This window comes from Sinohyriopsis cumingii, chromosome 3 (genome assembly GCF_028554795.1).
Source record: "Sinohyriopsis cumingii isolate HCF-2022 chromosome 3, ASM2855479v2, whole genome shotgun sequence".
NCBI lineage: Eukaryota > Metazoa > Mollusca > Bivalvia > Unionida > Unionidae > Sinohyriopsis > Sinohyriopsis cumingii.
This window is the reverse complement of record NC_142963.1, coordinates 5,630,217-5,650,657: the sequence shown is the minus strand read 5'-3', so window position 1 is coordinate 5,650,657 and position 20,441 is coordinate 5,630,217. Positions and strand designations below refer to the sequence as shown.

At 35.5% G+C, this 20,441-nt stretch overlaps 1 protein-coding gene across 4 annotated transcripts in view; it reads left to right on the top strand.

Moving 5' to 3' along the window:
- LOC149802414 (zinc finger SWIM domain-containing protein 8-like) overlaps positions 1-16,384 on the top strand; it is a 107,928-nt gene extending 91,544 nt beyond the window's left edge. For all 4 annotated transcript variants that reach the window (XM_089951615.1, XM_089951614.1, XM_089951617.1 and 1 more), the window contains exon 22: positions 10,522-16,384. In XM_089951615.1, the coding sequence (XP_089807741.1) occupies positions 10,522-10,741 (220 nt within the window). In that variant the 3' untranslated portion in view covers positions 10,742-16,384. The remainder of the gene's footprint in view (positions 1-10,521) is intronic.
- Positions 16,385-20,441: the final 4,057 nt, after the last annotated feature.

Sequence of the window (20,441 nt, the reverse complement as noted above, 5' to 3'; positions counted from 1 at the left end):
TGACGTGAAATTAATACATGTAGTGGTTGTAAGCTGAGCATGCACATATTGACAAATCACTTGGTTCCTGTACTTTTTGTCTGAGGTATTGCCCTTATTTACTCCTGGCTCTATATACATTGATAACATAATCTTGTAAGTGCAGCTAGTTTCTCAGAATGATTGCATAACTTGGTTCACATTTATGTCATTTTCAGATGATACACATTTTAACCAATCATTTTGTGAACCTGAGATTTTTGTAAGAGTTGCCTGTTTTGACTTTGTAATTTACGGGGTGCAATGTATAAAAGAATTTTGTACTCTCAGTTATTGATAGATTTCAATAATCTTTGGTACATAATATGTTTTATTATCTGAACATGTACTGCTTTTTAGCACATTTAGCCACAGGGTCAGGTGAGCTTGTGGTATGACACCGTTTTGCAGTATGTATCATCCTTTGTCCATCAACATTTGGTATTTGAAACTTCTAAAAAGAAGAGACTGATGCTTTGCTGGGTGAAAAGAATTTTGAAGATTTTAGGATAAGACCATTTTATTGTTTTAACAGTGTCGAAACATTACCTGATTGTCTTCAGCAATAAAAAGATTTTCAAATTACCTGCTGTGGTGGACATATTAGATGTCACTGTGGCACCATTTTCATACAGCCTAGCAAGGTATCATAAGATTTCTGTTGGTGAAAACCTTATTTTAATATAACCATCCATTTGGGAGGACTATTTTCAAGATAGCCAATATTGTGACCATATCAAAGGTCAGTTTGCATCATTTTCATTGAGTACCAGTTCAACAGGATAAGAACTCAAATGATGAAAACCCAATGTCAGAACAACTTGCCATTTAAGAGGAGTAACTATCACAAGATTTTAAAGCTGGCATCCAGAACAGAACCATTTTAATTTAGGACCTTTAATACATTACAAGATGTATTCTTATAAATACCCCATGTTGGTATAACTTTCCATTTTGGATTAAAAATAACAAGACTTTCAACATGGCAGCCATTGTTGCCATATTGGATATCAGATGTACACAATGTCCATTTATGACCAGCTTAACATCATGAGAAGTCAATAATAAAAATTGTTACCTGTTGCAACCATTTGCAGACAGTGAAACTAAGAATAGTTACCTGTAACATAATAGATTTTGACGCATTAGCCTTCAAAGTTATCACAAGGCCTTCATAACAGGAATGACTCTGGACACGAGTCATGTGATCAGCAAAATGTTGACCACATGGCAAACCCTTCTGTACAATGGCAGAAGTTCCAATCTGGAATAATGATTAAACTCTGGCTTCCCCTCTGTGATTTCAGTAGCTTCTTATGTTTTATCCTTAGGGTATTATTCTCTTTACTGAGTACTCTGATTTTATTACAAGAAACAGTATGCCCAGATTCTTTGCAATGTTCACCAACTCCTCTCAGGGATTTTCTGTTGGTGTATACATGTTTTTTAACTCATGTTTCCAGGCTTCTACCAGTTTCCCCAATGTTGGACTTGGATATTTTTAAACCACATTACAACCCATGTTGATGCATGTTCTCATTTAAGTTTTTGTGCACATATGCACAATATCAGAGCAGGTTTGGAATATTATTGCCTCATCTTCAGTGTTAGAGTCTGCATCGTTGGGGTTATTCCGACAGGCTAAATATTCGTCCAACCAGTCTGCATTGGATTTGACATCCTGAATTGCTGAAGTCATCAACAGAGCAGTCCTCACCATTTAATGGTGAATGCATTCACAGCCTCTACCAATTTTGATATGGTTTGATGCATGTTTGCGCACCATTTGGCTTACCATTGCTGCTAGGAGAGGGAGATTGAAGTTTGGAGGCAGGCAGCACAAGAACTACCCCTCCAACTTGCTACTCCACCTGCAGTGTTTTATTTATAAATGGCTCATATAAGTCATTTGACTCATCAAGGCAAAAACAGTGAGTCAAATTCCAAACCTACTAGACTTATTGAAGCCGATGATCAGTTTTCAGTAGTTTTTAAAAAATATATTGTTTAAATACACAACAAAAATATTAGTTAGACTAAAGCCAGTAAAGCAATTCCTTTGCCAGAAGCATCTGAACATTCTGTATTTGTTAAAAATTTTGTTGATGGTTTATTGTCATCAGAAATAATCTCAGCAAATATGACGCTTTTATTAGTGTCTATGTCAATGCTTTTATCTGCCATTGCTGTCACAAATGATGAAATTTGCAGGTCATGTATAAAACTTTCCTCAACAATGTTTGATAGGCTCTCCAATAACTCTGATCAGGTAGTAGCTGAGTCATACTGATTGGCAGAATTCTTCAAAATTCCAGTGGCATCAATTTCTTCAGCTATTAAGTCATGTATTAAGTTAAGAAGAGATTTTTACTTTAAAAAAGGGATGTCTTCTACACACAGCCAATGTACACACTTAAGTAGCACTTTCACTGCTATGTCTTTTTTAAAATAATGTTTTTTAAACCTGCATTCAAAATCTGCCTGGTGTTGTGGACCTTCAGTCAGCAGTTTGTGTTCTGGCAACCCTGCATGCCTTGCCAATGTACTGTTCTGAAAGTTATTGGTTTTTGCACGTTTTCTTTTTTTAGCCTCTGAACATATATGGCAAAACATAAAGGCGTCTTCACTGTTTCTATCTTCACTCAACTTCTTTTTGAAAACATAGCCAGCTGTGTTTTCAACCATTGCTGCACAAATTACGTTTCATTGTAAGAGTACTTCATCTTTTGGATGAGGAAGGCTCCACTGTTTCGATAACAATACTATTATTGTCGGTCATAAATGCGGTCCTAAGGATAATTTCGTTTATTTTGGATCTGTTTTAATTTTTTGGCCTTGGACACCATTTTCAGTCGAACACTGACAGTATCTTGGAACAACGCAAGGCATACAATTGAGCGAATGGAAATTGCTGTTTCATTGCTTGACAAAGATATGGACAAAATAATGGGTTTTTGTGAGAATCACTTCAAAATCATGTGTTTATTTTCTGCCTCTTTCTTTAGTGGGGTGATTATATTGTTCTAATATCCTGTTGGTACAAATGATGTGAGTTATGTAACAGTTACAGGTCACATAAGGTCAGCTCTAGGCTCCACACTCAGTTGTAACCCTATGTATTATGATAACATAAGCATAAGAAACTTATGTGTGAGTGATTTCCCTGTTTGGGAGAGTTGTAATTTAGCCATTAAAGTAGTTAAACCAAACCTTAATTGTGTGTTAATTAGCAACACATAATATTGGGGTTCATCAATTTAAGTACCATCAACAATTTTTAGACCAAACCTTTGTTTTTTTTTTAATCGGCAAAACATAACATTGGGGTGCCTCAGTTTATGTACCGGCAACAATTTTTGTGTGTCAGATCAGAAAAGTTTGTGTTTTTGATGCATGGTGCATTGGTAGATAAGACACCGCACCTGTGTCCTTGCTTAAAAGCCAACCATCCCTGCCTCAGTGGAGAGAAGATAGGCGAGCCAAGCAGGGATCTTTTAATCTCAAGTGTGATTCAGATCTCAGCATTATGCCAGCAGAACCTGTCTAGAAGTTCCCTTACAGGGAGGTAAAAGACCAAGTTTCTCCACTCCTAAACCCCCAACCGAGTCATACCAAAGACTTACAAAAATGGTACTAACAGCTGCCTTGCTTGGCGCTCAGCATTAAGAGGTTAGTGTTTGGATTGGTTGGCCTGGTTTCAGGATAATGTGACTAGGTGGGACATCATGCTACATGTCTGCAGCATGATGCCCCAGTGCTAGACATCACTATAAACTGTCACACTGCAGTCATCATAGCAATATGACTGAAAAAGTGTTAAAGCTACATTAAAAATCCAAATCACACACACACGCACAGACCACTCCTAAACCTCCTGGCTACCACCATTTACTTTTTACCCCCTACTGCATGCAGGCAGTCTACCAGTGGGCACCAGACTCTTGCAATTCCAATCACTTTGAATCAAGCTAGTTATGCAAAATGAATGGATGATCCAGATCATTTTAGAGTGGCTTTGGATTTCATTTTCTAACCCCCTGCTCTTTCTTCGTCTCTCTTTTTAATGGATGTGCTATCATCAGATTGGGAGAAGGATGATATCCTTCAGCAGGAGATACAGTCGCTTATCGACAAATGTGCTGTTGAGATTTACAAAATCCATGGTGTCCACAGTTCATTTCATGGCTGTTCTATGTCAAAATGACCAAGGGCAGGTTGAGTTAGAACATATACCTAAGTCATGACAACAAATTCATTCATCTGCTGAGGTTCAAGATGAAGATGGTGAGATCTGTATGACTTGCTGTCTATGGGGACAAATATGCTATGTCTTGATCTCACCATTGCCTACTCACCTGATGTTGTAAACGCTTCCTTGGCTTGCTTATCACTTTGAAGTTTGCAAGTCCTTCCCTTTTTTTTGAAAATATTAGCCCCTTGGTCTTTAGCAAAATTATGGATTGCATCATCACCCTGTTCTCTTTGACTTCCTCCACAGCATTTGTAGGGTATCTAGATGAGCTGAAAAAAACATTGGTGACTTCCCCCTTCAAGGCCAGAAACGGGGAAAAATCTGATTTTCTCCCTTCCCAGTGTTTTATTCACCTTGGTATAGAGTTTATAACCAATCTGATCTTGTGCATCTTCCATGTATGCATCTATGGATTGTCAAATTGATAGAGTTGATTCTAACAGGACATGGATTTCAGTGGGAGAGTTCTTGCAACTCTTTGGGTTATTTAATGCAACACCTGATTTGATTTTACTGGGGAGCCTTGATGTGCACCCATTACAGATGAATTGGCTGGCATAATCTTGCCATTTTTCCAGTCCACTCAGTGATAAGGTCAGTATCAAGAACAAGGTACAATCATTCCTGCGTTAGTGGCACAACCATGTTTTCTCACAACAGGAATTCCTGTGGAGAAAACCTAACTATGAGTGATGGTAAGTATAGATACCAGTGTTGTGGAATCTACTTCCATTAACATGGGAACTTCGGCATCACATCAACTCTCCAGAATGAAAGCTACTCATCTAACAGGGTGGCACCAAATTACCTGACTTGAGTGTGTTGGTTTGTCAGTCTTTTCTTGTCAGTACTGCAGACTTAAGGTTGGCTCACAAATCCGACTTATTCCCGGCAGACTCTGTGTCCTGTCCAATGTTCTTTCCAAAAAGGGTCAGGTTATCCATACAGAACGGTCCCTTCTGTCAGTTTTTCATTAGATTTGTGCACTTTGGGGGCATCTGTGATTTTCCTTTTTATGTCGAGCTAGAACCACAAGTTTGCCCACCTTTATATCACTAGTTCTGGACCCAGAAGCTTGGACCACAGATAATAATAATAATAATAATAATAATAATGAGGACATTGTATAGCGCCTAATCTTTAGAAGCTCTAAGCGCTTTACAACAGTTGACAACACCTGTAACATAAAAAACATATATAATGATATGATTACAAAAAACAAACACCATGAAATTAGAAAACATAAAAAAACATGCTGAAAATATTTAAGGTAGGAAACATTATTAGGTCTTTAAGTTTGTTCTTGCAGTCGAAATAAGTGAGTTCTAAGAGCGCTCTTGAATGTGATCACTGTGTCTTTGTGTCTAAGTTCAGTGGGCAATTCATTCCACATTGCTGGGCCCTGGTATGCAAAAGAATGTTGTTCATATGACTTCATTTTCATTGTGGGAATAATGAGTATACGATTGTCAGATGAGCGTAAGTATCTTGCTGATGTGTACACATGGGTGAGGTCGGATAGGTATTTTGGACTGGAGTCCGTCAGTGAAATGTAGCACAGAGCAAATTTTGTGTTTGATTCTGGATCGAATGGATAGCCAGTGTAGGGTACAGAGCAGCGGGGAGGTGTGCTCTGATCGTGGTACTCTATGTATGATCCGAGCAGCTGTGTTTTGAAGTTTCTGGAGTAGATATTGAGATGAACCAGACAGAATTTAGTTACAAATCTCAGCTCAAGATATGCAGCCTTGCATATGTTCATGACATGTTGGTGCAGTGTGATAGTACAGACCAGAGTATCACCTAGGTTTCGTACTGACTGTGAATTTAATGTTGGTGTTGCTGATATTTATTGTTTGAGGTGAAGGATGTGAATGAGAAAGTCTTTCTGTTGTGATCAGAATGGCCTCAGTTTTATCATCATTCATCTGCAACTTGTTACATGTCATCCATGATTTCACATCAGAAATGCACCTCTCAACACCTTGGATGGTAGCATCAACTTCATTTGTGTGGCTAGATTTGTATATTTGGGTGTTGTCATCATACAATTGGTAAAACACTGGGTGATGATCTATGACACTTGAGAGCGACTGAGTGTATAGACTGAAGAGAACATGTCCAAGAACAGACCCCAGTGGAACACCACAACATAGATTAACTGGGCTGGAATGTATTCCACTTGCAGACACAATTTGTGTCCTGTTGACCAAGTAGGACTTGAACCACAGTAAGGCTGTGTCATGAATGCCAAATACATGCTGGAGACGGTGAAGTAATATATCATGGTCTATTGTGTCAAACGCTGCAGACAAATCAAGGAGGGTGAGGACTGTAATCTTCCACTATCCAAATGTGTTTCAGTACTGTGGAAAGGGCGATATGCAGATTGTACATTGCTGAAAAGACTGTTTGAATTCAGATGAGGCATAAGCAGGGATAGAACAGCCTTTTCTAAGATTTTTGAAATGAATGGGAGATTAGAAACTGGGCAGTAGTTCTTTAAATCGTTATGGTCTAGTGTTGCTTTCTTCAGCAGAGGCTTTACAATAGCAGTTTTGAAAAATGATGGGAATTCCCTGGATGAGAGTTAATCATAACATCAGTTAGTGAAGGCAATACTGGATCTAAGCACTCAAACAGCAGTGATGTTGGAATTGGAACAAGTTCACATGACTTTGGTGCACTTTTCATCATGATTGTACTTTCTTAATCCATAGAGACATGTTCAAATGCTGCTGATGGTTGCTGCTGAAATTCTGTATCCGAACTGTATGGTGACGATGAGTCAATTGATATTGTGTTGTCAAGCTTATCTCTAATGGTTTGTACTTTGTCACGGAAGAAATTGCAAACAGGTCCGTTAGGTCGACTGGAGAGAAGGTAGTTGGAAGTGGTATACATTTGTTCCCTGACATTAGCTTGTTAGTAATCTCGAAGAGCTCTTTGCAGCTGGAACTTTCCATGATCTTAGTAGTGTAGTGGGCTGATTTTGCTGCTTGGACTATTTTTTGTGACATTCTTCTTAGCGGCTTCATAGATTTGCCTTTTGAATAATGAGTCTGGTGGAAAGCCAAAGCCTCTCAGCTTTATGGCGGTCTCTTTTAGCCATATGAAGCTGGTCCCTAACACTGCTATACCATGGAGAACACGTTTGAATTGATGTGATGTGAATCAGTTGGGAGGGGTTATTGGTCTTTGCTTGCCCATCCCATGCCCTTAGTACTGAAAATAATACACAAAATAAGGGGTCAGATTTGCAAGATAATTCTTATTGCCCTTCTCGGATGGAACAAGTCCTGGACCAAAGATCTACTAAATCTAGCACTATACCTACCTAGGAAGATTTTGGTTAAACCGAATCTTTTCAAGCATCTATGGTTACAGGTGTTCCACCCCTCTCCAGACCATCACCTACCTCATGCCTTACTGTTGGTGAGACATGCCTTCAGTCATTGAGAGTAACAAGATCCTGCACTCTGAAGGCTTGCAATGGAAATTGGTGTCTTTTCAGGGACTGGTATCAAGTCAGTAACATTGTTTTCCCATTTAGTTCCTTGATTCTCAACTAGCTGACTTTTGTTCTTTGGATCTATGACGAGAAAAAGTTGGTACCAATTGCTATCCAAATGTTATCTGATACATTTAGACATCATGGCAGAAGGGATCAGTCATACAGACCATGATCTCTTATGCTGTTTCCAAAACGGAATCAGTCTTGCTTCTTAACATGGCTCAATTCAGAAATGTGAACATATAGCCTGGACCTCACTGAAGTTGCTGTCATACAAAACCTATTTACTGATAGCTTTAGCTTTGGCATACTGGGTGATGAGTTACATGCCCTTTTCAGTTTGGTAATCTTTAAAGACACAAGTGTCTGTTGCCAAGAACTAATTATTGTCAGTAGGCAGTCAGAGGATCTTCATATGTGCCCTCTCATCTACCGATAAGTGAAGAGCAGTGGCTATGCACTACTTGAAGCACACAGCGACAAGTTGTGACAACCACAAATGATTCTTTTTCCCTAAAGCCAGGAAAGCAGAATATCATCTCTCAAGCCCTGTCTTGTTGGCTTAAGTGAGTCATACACTCAACATACTCAGAAATCTCAAAACATCAGTGACGGCATGAAATTAGAGCGATCGCTGTTAACCTCACATTTGGATACAACATTTCGATCTATGACATCATAAAAGCAGTTGGCTACCGAGCAGAGTCAATCTTTTTGAGTTTTCTCACAGATTTAGCTCAACAGAGACATAACCAGCATCTGGTAGGTCCTCTGGCTGTGACACCGACAACCACCAGACCCAGTTAAGCCATCACAACCTTCAGTTTGACATGATTTGCCAGTGAAATTTTGATGGTAAGAAGATCGTCATCTGGTAGAGTGGTCATCGATCACATAACCATAGGCTATGTTGTTTTAACTAGTTTTGTGGGTTGTCATTCATATCAGGAATCTAGTTTTTCTTCCCGGGAAGGATACCCATGTTATTGGTAGGATGCTTAGAATTCCCTCCTTTTTCATATTCTTCTAATGATAATGCGATCACTGAATGCATTCAAAAGAGAAAGCAATTTGTTTCTAGTATATTCTGTTTCTCCTAGAATAATTACTCAATCACCTTATGTCAAGACCTTCTCTATCACACTGTTATGCAAAAACGGGCAACACCTAGGTGGTGAAAAGGGGGAGATAATGGACAAGAGTTATTGCTCTTTGTTTACCTGATCTAGACAGAAAAGGCCAGATTTTGGAGTTAGCAGGCATATATTTCGGATGGTAATATCTTTTGGAGAGCTAGTTTATTTACTATAAAAATTTGTCTTTTATCATATCAGGCTTGTATCATTATGAAGCTAGGACAATAAAATCTACATTTTCACTTCACTGAAACTTTGCATTAAGGTCTTGGTTAAAGTATTTTTATTTGCTTGTGTTTTCTGATACCATGGTTAGAGTCTCATTATGTTTGGCATGAATCTAAGACAGGTCATCCTTTGGTACACTATGTCACCACCATAACCTTGGTTTAAAGGTTACAGTCATAGGAAATCTGTGTTAAGGTATTGAGTAAGGTTTGTTATTATTGTTTTTCCTAAACCACCTGATGGATTTTCTTCATACTTGGGATAAATCATTTTAAAAATGAGGAGAAAATAAATCATCAGGGTTCTCAAAAGATTTCAGAAGTGAAGAGTCATTTGACTCTTGAAACCAAAATCTCAAGATTTGTTTTTGTGATTCTTGAGTTCATAGATGGGATTGTTCATTATTCATACAGTTAACTGATGTTTAAGATTTCTTGTCTGTTGAATAAAGAGAAACACATAGTATTTTGTAGGAGACATGCAAGCTGACAGTGAGACTGACCTGGTCTGTGTTTTCTACAAGTATTTCTCTTTTGTTATGATATATATCTGTTTATGTTTTGGTATAATCAAAAAGGAAAAGGATTATTTTATTTGACAACCTCATATCGTGTGCTCTATTCATCTGGTTATTGAATGTGGCATGCGGATGCATCTCAGGAAGGACAAGTCAGCCATTTCAAAACTGTCAGTTTGACATTTTTTGTAACACTTTACTGACTTTTGTATTGTCAGCTGCTTGTTAATTACACTCGATGTCTTGGTTCCAGTTTCACCAAGACTGATAAAATGTGGTATGTGGATGCATGTAGAGTAACTAATCATGACTTATAGAAGGTCATAATGATCTGATTTTTAGTTCTGAGTAACTCTTGTATTTTTATTTTGGCTATTCCAAATGTGCTTCAGTTGGCATATGGATGTGTTGACAAGTGTCCACCTTGTTTAAGAGTGATTGATCATTTTGAATTTCAGCTGGTCTAACAGTTGTTTTCAGTGGAGCTCTTCAGACTATGTCACACATTGTGAACAACTGTCCACTGACAAAGTTCCCTGGTGGACTGCAGGCTCTGCACCTTGCTGATGATGCTGTTAAATAGCTGAGCATGCACTGGACACAGTAATAGTAATAATAATAATAAGTTGATACAATATGTGGATGAAATCATCTGTATCATGGTCATAGAGATGGCATCTTGAGGAGGCTGGGATATATTTGCATAGGCCATTCCATTAATTTTTCACTTCTAATGGTATATGACTTGATAATTGTTGAGATAGAGTCCTTTGTACAGAAAATAAAACTCCAGTCAAATGATTAAAGGTTTCACTGATGTTGCATTAGATATTTATTCTACATTATTTAATTTCAGGTTTATTCAGTGTGCCCACCAACGCATCCACCATATTAGTCAGCCAGAGTATGATGATTTTGTTAGCACCATATGTAGTGCTAGAAATGCCTTCTATCTAACACCAGGAGGTATGGTGCAGTTTCAAGAACTTCTGCAAAGTTTACGTCGTTCAAAGTCCTGCCGCAAAGATCTATGGCAGCGCCTCATGAATGGGTTGTCAGCCCCTGGAAGCAGTTGATAGCCAAACATATTTTGTCTTCTGTTATCCATACCCATTGTTTTTGTACAAGAAAATTAGGAAGATATTTATTAATTGACTATTAAATACATAAGACTTAATTTAAATCAGGGTTTTTTGTCATATTTCTAGATAACTGTGCTTCGTGAAATATGTTAGAAAGTGTTTCATATGTTAATGTTGTAGAGAGTAAGTCAAGATTAGTAAGTGGATAATACTACACAAAGGAAACGTTTAATTTCAATGAATGTGTTATACCAGTGTTGCAAAAAAAAATCATGAAATGTTGAAGATTTGCAGGTTTGGTATTGTGTTAATATTGGAAAAAAGAGGAGCTTGTAGGAAACGAACAAGTTGAATGATTGCATGGATGTCATTCTTGTTCACTGTAATCAGTTCACATGCTATCATCATTATGAAAAGGACTTTACATTGAATGTCAAACTTAGGATAAATCTTGATATTTACTCATCTTTTTATGCATACAGTACTGGTTTCTTTTAAAGTTCAAATTTTATTTGTACTAAAGAATGTCTTCACGGTTTCTTCTGTCTTGGTAAATGATATTAGGATTTCAGCTGTATACAGTAACAGGCAATGACTTAGTCACTTCTTTGTATACCACATCTGGTGATATAAAATGGGAGCAAACTGAAAACAGCACAGGTTGAGTGGGAAATTAAATTGTTTTCTCATCTGTACAATTTCCTGTGAATAATTTAGATATTGGTCTACACTTTTTACAGCCGGATGTGCATTGCTTGTTGGTAAGTATGATACATAAAACGGTACTGTATAACATTAGCAAACTTTAGTATGAACTAAGAATTCACTGTTGTTCATAGACTACCAATTTTTGTGGATTATGGGCTTGAATTTAAAGATCTGACAAATGATCTTTCTCTGAAATTGATTTTCTCTCTCCCCAAATCCACAAAACTAAGTACTGACAAAAATTGAAAGTAAATAAATTCACAGTACTATAACCTGGTAGATGTCTTATAATACTTCTGTTCCGTTTTTAAAAAATAAAAAAAAATATGAAGGCAAAATTTCTGACAATCAGCTAATGTATAATATCTGGGGATTACGTTCTGCCTCAGTGGTATTCCTTAATTATGACATGGCGAACTCAGCAGGAATGAGTTCAGTCATGTAGCATAACACAATTTATAATTGTTCATTGATTCTTTAATAGATATCCAGTACTACATGTAATATAAAATGACATAATTATATACTACAGTTTGTATTAGTTGTATATTCTTCCAGATGTTGAATGATTTTGTTATATGCAGCGCACTTCATACTTGCTGGAAGTATTGAATATTGGTATTTCATCAGAATTATGTATATTATTTTTCAGTATTAAGATTCTTCTATAAAAAATGAACAAATTAAGAAAAGGAGAATTACATAATGCAGTTTAGAGATATAAGAAACATTAATAAGTATATTTCATGGGAAGAAACTAAAGATCCAGCAGGGTTTTAACTTTTTGCAGAAGAACTGTTGGCTCAGCTATTTTTGGAGAAATCTTTTCAGATGCCTGCAATTCACATGACTTTATTTTCATATTTTACCTAATAAAGGCAAATAGGGAGAACTGGTCCAAATTAATTTAGAAATATGAAAATGCATCTGTCATCAATGACTACATTTTTGATTGCCAAGTTTTCTATATGGTTTATTTAAGAATAAAAGATGTTAGTATTTAAACTTAAAGTTACATTCTGGCTACAAGGGAATAAAAAGGTATATTTCATGTAATGGAAATTTTGTCAGATTTCTTTTCCATTTCTGATTTTTATAATCTAACATAAAATGATTTTATACACCCCCCCACCAAAAAAAAAAAGATGAAGAAAAAAATTCAAGAGCTTAATAGGTAATTGAATATTTATCTTTTTATACTTTGGAAATACAGAAATGTTTTTATTATATATTTAACAATGACTTAATGAAACGCTTAGCGTTGAGAAAAGGTTTTATCACCATTTTACGAAATTTCCCTAATTTAAAAAAATCTACCATTCATAAGGAATATTGCCTTTTTTAGGCAGATTTGTTTTTCTCACCTCTCCGTCGAGTTCCTTCAAGGTAAACATATATAAATATGCCAGCACTCTACATTTATATAAGCAGCAAGGAGGTGTCATCCAAAAATGTCTAAAAGCAAACCAGGGTTTCAAGTATTAGCTTATTTAAAACAGTTTCTGCATAAATCATGAAAATTGTCATTATCTGAATTTTACATGAGATGTTTATGTTTCTGTTACACTGTACAACAAGCAGTAAATACTTTTTAGTTCAGAAGTATGGATTAAATGTGTTTAATTATGATTTTAACCCTCATTAATAGGGAGCCCTGAGTGGCCGAGTTGTCCAAAGCGCTCTCCATTATGGATCACTGCCATCTCACCTCTGTCTGCGTGGGTTCAAGTCTAGGATTCGGCCAATGTGGGTACATGAGAAAGCTTGCCAGTAGCTTCTCGTGGGTCAGTGGTTCTTCTCGGGGTTTTTCCAACACCATTAATACTGGCCGCCATGCATAGCCTATCATGTGCTGAAAAATGGCATTAAACCCCACAACAACAACAACTCATTAGATTCATAATCGTGTTTAAGAACAATGGAGAAATGGGAGATGGGTGGGTGTTGATTGTAAACCAAAGTTAAGTGAATATTTTAGTGTTGTTTCTGTTGCCAAACTAGATTAGGAGCTCACTAAGACCACATAATTTGTATAAACTATAAGAGTAAATAAACATAATAAGTAGGCAAGATCCTAATTGGTATATTCAGATTCAAACCATTATTTTAAAGTTGTTATGCCCTGAAGGCTGTATGACCCAACCGCTCTACCATACTGCTGCCTGCACCACAACAATATTTTCCATGTCAGAATCCATGCAAGAAATGTATTAATATGAAAATAGTCATCAATTAGACAGAAAACACAATCTGAAGCATTATTTATTGGGGAACATTTGTAAAAGAGACATTATGCAAAATTATTAATTTCAGCACTTAGGTTTATTGATGTAGTAAATAGCTTATCTATAGTGTTAAACACATTGACACAGAATGGTACAAGTTGATGTGTTGGTGTTCAAAAATATATAAAAAAGAATACATTTTTTCAGTAGATTCAAGGGAATATTTTAATAGTGAAATGGAAACATTTCATATGGTCATTCCTGGCATTGTCTTGTATGTACTCAAAAACATGGGTATCATCTGTTTATTTTCCTAAACTCCTCTGTGTGTTTGACATAATGGTGCAGGTCATGGAAAAGGACTGCATACAGTTCATACAGTAAGTGGTCTGACAAATATACATATGTACCTGTACTTGGCTATCAGAATGATTTTGCTTGTATTTTCTTTTCATAGTCTAAATGTGTCTGTGCTACACCATGGCAAATGTTTCATGTTGCTCTTCAAGACTAGGGCTTTCCATCTATATATTGGCAATAACAAGCAACCCAAATTTTAAAAATATTATGAAAGAAAGTAAGCGAAAACTAGAGAAAGTATTGTAAACTTATAGTATTTATGAACAGCAACCAAATCTTGATAATATTTTGTCATATGACTATTTCAGGATTAGTTGGACTAGTCTTGTATTTAAATGCCTTGTTTTCCATACTGTATATCATTTTGTCCATACCTGGGAGACTGTTCAGGTTTGTGTGCCATCAGATTTTCAAACATGCTGAATTGCAGATATTGCTTGATTTGTTATGTAAGATAAGGGCTTTACTCATATGCTCTTATTATTACAAAATAAAGGATTATTTACAAGCTGATTGGTAAATTATATAAAGTGTAATTCTTTTGACATCAGTGGATTTCATTCATTTTCAGTGTTTAAAACATTCCATTTATACCCGTGAAGAACCCATGACCAACTGTAAAACATAGACCCTGATCTGCCATCACATAATGTGCCAGCAGATCAGGATGTGTTTTGTATTCTTTTGATTATTTCTAACAAACTGTAGAGACCCAGATCTGCCAGCGTATTATGTGTCAACAAATCTGTGTGTGCTGTTTGGAATTTACTTAATAAGAGTGTACTGTTTGAAAGAAATCAGTTAAAGCCATAAACTAAATTTGCACAAGGATTGTTAGAGAATTTTATTTTGCTCCGAGTAAACTATTGTTTATTTCTTTTCTTTTCATTTGTTTATTGGTGAACTTTAGTAAAAACCTTTTTTTTGATCATTTGTGGTCAGTCATATATTAAAAGTTGTCCTTCGATGTTTAGGCAATATAACCTTTATACACACAGACCTCATAACAAGAACAGATATAATATAATTTATATGTATTTCAAGAATGCAGTACTCTTATTATTGGCCAAAAATGAAAGATGAAGAGAATTTTCATTGTAAGCAGTAGATATGCAAACACAAGATAACTTTTGATTACCCAAGGAGTGGTTAAATGCATGATAAATGTCAATTTTGAAGATTTTTTTGTTAACTTTCTGTGTAATTTTCAATATTCACTATATATTTTAGATTGTTCTGTTAGTTTACATTGTTCATAGTAGTCAGTGTGTTTTATTGGCTACTTTCTTTATTTCTAACGTGTAATATGTTTCTATCAGAAACTTAACCATTTTTTTTTATATAAATCCTAACTTAACCTTAAATTTTTAAATATTATTTAGAATAAGTTTTGTGTTCTCTAAGTTTTGTCCTGTAATTTTAATTTTAAAAAAAATTCTTGACTCATTTTATCTGAGTCTAAAGTATGTCCTTTTGTTCTTTATTTGTACAACCATTTAAAAAAATAGCAAAAAGAAGGATTGAATACATGTACCATCAAATCTTTTAACTGTAGGATCTGATTATTATTGTACTTGTACCGAGGCCCACCATAGAATCATGCTGAAGATAATTTTCAGAGAAAGCATGGAACTTGTTATATGAAGGCATTCTTTTGGCATTCTGGACTTCTAATTTTAGGTTGTCAGCCTAGCTCTACAAACATTCTACAGTAATGTGGAATTATGCACATAATCCATGTATTGCAATCATATATGTGCATGTACTGTTCTATTTGTTTTTCCTTTTCATTGCCTATACTGATTGGAGGATTGTATGGCGTTCTACTGTGAATTACTCATATATTAATGTAGATTTGTGTGATGATACATAGACGGGTTTCAGGTAACTTTTGATTACATCGAATAAATTTCCAAAAATTAATTTTTTTTTATCAGTGATCAGATTTTCCAATTAATGATGAAGAAAGGTTCAGAATGAATCTTTTAGCTGAAACATTTGGGAAAGCAGGATTGTAACCAACAGTCTCACTGTAATAAATATACTAAAAGTCTGCAAATTGTTTTCAATGTATGTGACAGGAAATGTATGTTTATATACTACATCTGATGCATGTATCCCTGAAAAATGATACTGCTTGTCTTTGTCCAGTACAGCAATGTTCGTGTCCACTAAGTCAAAATTACTCATCAGGTTTTCAAAATTGTACACGTTCATTTTTCTTTACAGTATATTTAGGATGTGTTAATTTATTGAAACTAAAGTTTATCAAAAATTGTGATCAACTTTTGCCATACATGTTATGTTGCATCTATTTATATTTATAATAAACCTTTCTCCCAACTGTACTGGTTTTTTTTTTTATCTCTGAAGAAGTTGTAACTTGGATACATAATACAGGTGTTACACTTGCACAAATGTAACAGTGTTTGCTCCAAAGTCCTTTGGTTGCTTAAGGAAATCTTACTTTGATCCCACCACAAATAGAACTTTCTTTTTTTCTTCTTTATGGCGCTATGAAGGCATTATTAGCTATGACATGCTGAGGAATTGGGAGTGAAGTGCTTTTTGCAGGTATACACTGAGGCATTCAACTCTGGCTGGTCTGTTTATTTTGGCCAAGGCAGATGACTGCATGATATTATCCTGGGTAAGGTAACTCCTACATGATTTGGACACATGCACTGACAGAATTTCTTCCCTTGTGTCTATCAAATGAAGGCAGTAATATAGAAATAAATATGACACAATTTAAGATTACATAAAAGTTTTTGACTGAGCAATAGCGGATGAAAAATTTATATGGAGAGGCAGTCTTCGTAAATATGTATTGCCCAGTTGCACAGGGTAGGATTGGAGTTTATCGACATGGGGACATTTACCAGTGGACTTTTTGTGATGTTTAGTTGACCCTAATGAAAATGGTGCCAATCTGATATGCTGTATATGTCTGCTATTTGGAACATCTTATTGTTATTCCTCCTAGATGGATGGTCATATCAACATGTAGTTATCACCACAAGACTTCTTAGGATGAAAAGTTGGTCCTAAATGAAAATGGTGCCAATCTGACAGTATGATTGCCATAAGTTTTGTTATCACTGCTCATCATCAGTGAAAATGCAATTCACCCATGAGGTTCCTGCTAAGATGACCATCTTGAAAAATGGTTTTTGCTACTCCTTGTTAAAGGAAAGTCATGGATGTAGGGTTTGCAGCAAGAAGCATAACGCTGGTTTGTTGGAACTAAATGAAAAGCATGCTGATCATACATATATAGTATGGCCACCACATTAACGAAGCAGAAGATACTGTTATCGCTCAGGAATATCGGGGATGGTTTCAGCTCTCAGTAGTTACAAAGAAGAAGTAGTTTTATTTTGAACTCCTGGAATTTCTTTTTTGGACAATAGAGCATCAGCCCCTTCCATAGGGTCTTGCTATTCTGAATTTTGAAGCAATATTTTGAACTATAGTAAACACAGGTAGTCATACTTCATGGAAAAAATGAGAGTATATCTGAATAGATAGCCCCATTAGAGTAATGTAATCTAGGTCCAAGTGTGCGTGTTTGAAGTTTCACCAGTATCAAAAGGAATCCTAAGCTGAGGTAAATTTGAACAGTATTGTTCGTTTAGCTTTAGGGTACAATATGACGGCAGTATTTGTGTTGACATTGTGAGTGAAGAAAATTACTGCTAGCTGCGATTTTAAAATCAACAATAATCATAGCCAACATTGAAGCAACATGTAATAGAACAAAAGCTAAGATTGTGAGGCTTAAGATGACAAATGTGAAAACGAGCATCTGAGATGAAAGTGATGTATTACTTGGGATTAAGGATCCAGTCTGAGGCTTTCAGAATTTTACTGTACTGACAAGGTCGGCGAATCAAATTGCAGCAATCGCTTAATATATACCCACTTGGGAAAACTGATGTTTTAAATTTAAGATATCTTTCCATGGACGATTATATTCAGATTTGAAGAGATTTGATCATCAAGTTTCAGGGATATTTTGCAGAATACTTAAAAAAAAGTAATTATCAAGAATCTTGCTGAGGATTATTATTGTGATTATGGAAGGTATTGGAGGTAATGTTTATACGTACTTTTCAGACTTCATTTGGTTTGTATCTGGCTGAAAAATGGACAGAGCTTTAAAAATAAGATTTTGGTGCACTTTTTAATAGAAAAAAATAACTCAAATGTTGATTAAAAACGCTAGTCATAAAGCTCACTCTAGCTCTTATTAGAATACATCTGCATATTGTTCTTGAACTATGTAACAGAAAAGAGCGAAAACGAACGATGTTGTAAAATTCGACAAATAATTTATTTCCCCAGAAGACAGTGAAAATTTGTATAAAAAAAAACCAAACAACTTACGGTATTGTGAATCAAATCCCAAATAGTCCTAAAAGTTTATATCACAAGTCCAACAGTAGAGTATTCCGAAAGATTTCCAGCGGTGTTCAGAATGAATATTAATATTGAATGTGCTAATGTTTCATTATGTGCTAATGTGCCAACAGTCTTGACGAATCACATTGATATAATTCAAAATGCCCTTGAATGAATTAATTTAACTCAAATTTGTGATGAGCGTCAAGGAGCGGGTTATATTAATTTTGGAACATAATTTAGCCACTTTTACCAAATTATAACCGAACTTCAAATAAAAGCCATTATATGACTGGCCTAATGACACAGCTATATCAGTGCTAGTGGGACATGCCATATTTTCGTACAGTACTTTCAGCTCGCTAAGAAGATGTCAATCGTATATCGGTGCATAATCAAATGGTGAGCCCAAGGTAAATAATTCCATATCGGAACCTAGCAAAGAGACCTACCCTAAACGAACTATATTAATTTTTGGGGCCGGAATATATTTTTTTTATACTTTTATCTCACGACAATATTGTATAATGTATTGGGCTTAATAGCGGGATTTCATTTTTTGGTTATTGCTATTAATGAGATGAAACCGGATTCCCCCCTCCCAGATAATCACCCCACACCCCACACCTCGAAAATGAAATTCTCGTTCCCTAAATAGTCAATAGTTTATTATAGGGCTAGAAAGGCGTTTTACACACAGGCTTTTGGGGGCTGTTTTTAGTTCTTTCATTAAAAGAGGACTTTCGACTGTCTTTATAATTTAGTTAAAATAGGTTTACCGTAAGTGCAGAATGGAGTACCGGGCACGTAAACCAATCTTTCATAAAGTTAAAACTGCAGTGTACACAGCAAGAATGTATTTTCATCGATGCCCTTGGTCTTTGTCCGGTGAAGGTAGTAGGGAGGGAAGATCATCTAAAACGTAGACAGCGGTTTTACAGCAAAACGTATTCTTTAATAATAAACTAATAACCTCACTGAAAACATATTTATCTTATTTGCTCCATGTATATCCTTCTATTACAGTCACAGATGGATTTAAAGTGTCTGAAAAATCGGACACATTAGAGGCTCGGTTCAGAAATAGAGTTTCGCAAATTTTGATTATAGAAGACGCGAATAGTGTTAGCAGCTCAAATTAGGAACGAAACTTCAAGGAACAGTTTGATTAATTTTAATTTTAAATAATTTCTTCTGTATCTTTCTTACAACTCTATGGTCTTAAACTAAATAAAAGAAAAAAGCGAAATCAAGAAGCTTAATAAAATTCAACAATATATTTCCCTCGAACACAAAACAAACATTTTAAAAGAACTTTAATTACTGCGAAATAAATTTCAAATATTCCAAAATGTTCTATCACAAGTTCAAAAGTAGAGAATGTTCCGAACGAATTCCAAGAATCTTGAATGTGCTGATGTACCAACTGTATTGATGTATCACAGTGATATAATCCAGTTTGATGTATATTTAATTTGTAGTGTGTGATTTACCTTTGTCCATTTTTGAGGTAGGAATTTGGACCTACGTGACTAATGTTTTGTTATTTTGTAAACAACATACTACATTGTTAATTTTTGTCTATGATTGTAGCTTGGAATGTATTCGGAAAACCACTGGAACTCATTCGGAACACTGTACACTTTTGGACTTGTGATAGAGCTGTTAGGACTATATGGAATTAAATACACAATATTCTAAGTTTATTTTAAATCTTCACTTTTTATTCAGGGGAAATACATTATTTGTTCAACTTTACGAAACTTGCTGGTTTGCGCTCTTTTCTATTACTTAGTTTTAACCATAAGATCGTAGCAGAAAATTTGAAACACTCGTCCGGGATACTATTTTGTGAAAAATATTTTAGAGAAAGGTAAATTGCTTTTTAAATTGAAATTAACTTTGTTTCGGAATTTTGTTAGTCTCTGGTATTTTTTATTTTACATCCTCGAGAAATCATAAGTGAAACCAGCAAGATTTTACTTTATCATCTAAAG